General features: G+C 44.3%; 1 protein-coding gene across 2 annotated transcripts in view; it reads right to left on the bottom strand.

Annotated features, from left to right (window-relative positions):
• BIRC7 (baculoviral IAP repeat containing 7) overlaps positions 1-1,123 on the bottom strand; it is a 10,936-nt gene that overhangs the window by 1,901 nt on the left and 7,912 nt on the right. For both annotated transcript variants that reach the window (XM_019548107.1, XM_019548108.1), the window contains exons 4-5: positions 968-1,049; positions 838-883 (exon numbers count right to left, since the gene is read on the bottom strand). In XM_019548107.1, coding sequence (XP_019403652.1) covers positions 838-883; positions 968-1,049 — 128 coding nt within the window. The remainder of the gene's footprint in view (positions 1-837; positions 884-967; positions 1,050-1,123) is intronic.

Genomic DNA, 1,123 nt, shown 5'->3' with positions numbered 1-1,123 from the left:
CTCACGTGTTTGTAAAAAACAAGCTAGACTGAATACCAGCCATCGCTGAATCCCAGATACTATAGGGTACCACCAAATAGGATGAAGAAGAAACTATGGCTTTAAACCTGTTTCAGAGTCACCAAGTTGGAAAACCTTTGCAGAATAAAAAACCTAACATTTCATTAGCAAACTGGCCCATAACTCCTGGTTTACCAAGGACAGGCTTTCAACATGCCTATAGTGAACTTCACCCTCAGTTTTCCACTCTGCTGCGATTAAGAGTGGTGCAAACATGGACCTGTTTTGAAGTCCAGTTCTCTTGGTGCAAACGCACAGAATTAGCAAATACCACTGAAGAGAGCAGTTTCCAACAAGAGGCAAGTCTGTTCAGACTGCCGTAAAAAGCCAACACAACCTGGAAGTGCAGCATCTTTCCTCTTACTCATGTTCACGATCCAATTGCTGTGGAACCAGCTCCTCAAAAAACTTGAGACCATTTCCAGGATCATCCAAATTCAAAATTTCTCCTCCACATTCTCAGATTGGCTGTAGCTCCAGATGCCTCCAAAGATCTTTTGAAAGTTAGATCTACCAATGACACGGGCAACATCACGTACCACTGAGGAACCTTAAGAAATGCAATTGGGTACCCAGGATCCTGGATGTCTACCTGAGCTAGTCAAGATCTGTGAGACTGCATACCCCAGTCTTATTAGAAGTCACCTTTGCTTCTAGAAGTTGCTTCTTGCATCAAAATGCAAACCTCTCTGAAAGCAATTTAGCCTGCCATCTCCAGAGTACTACACAGAAGCCAGAGCAGTCAAACGAAAGAGCCAGGACTTGCATACAACCCACCTTGGATAGCAGAGGGCTCTCGTTCATCCTGAGACCACGAGTCTCCCTGAAAACATTACAAGATGGAGTCAGAAAAGACAAGTCTCTTCTGCATTCATTGCATTTAAAAAAGAAAAGATGTTATACTCACCAGAGGTTCTTGGGGGTTGAAATAAGTCTCCTGAACCCTGGTAACAAATGCTCTCCCCTTTGACTGCAGCAGAAACTCACACCTAAGGAGAAGACGACGACAGCAAACAAGTTCAACATGGCACTCCCACCCCCACACTCAACTGGCAGCAGAACT

The sequence above is a fragment of the Crocodylus porosus genome, unplaced genomic scaffold (assembly GCF_001723895.1).
Source record: "Crocodylus porosus isolate Cpor-Errol unplaced genomic scaffold, CroPor_comp1, whole genome shotgun sequence".
Lineage (NCBI taxonomy): Eukaryota > Metazoa > Chordata > Crocodylia > Crocodylidae > Crocodylus > Crocodylus porosus.
Note: the sequence above shows the minus strand (reverse complement) of the source record. Positions and strands in the feature narration are given on the sequence as shown.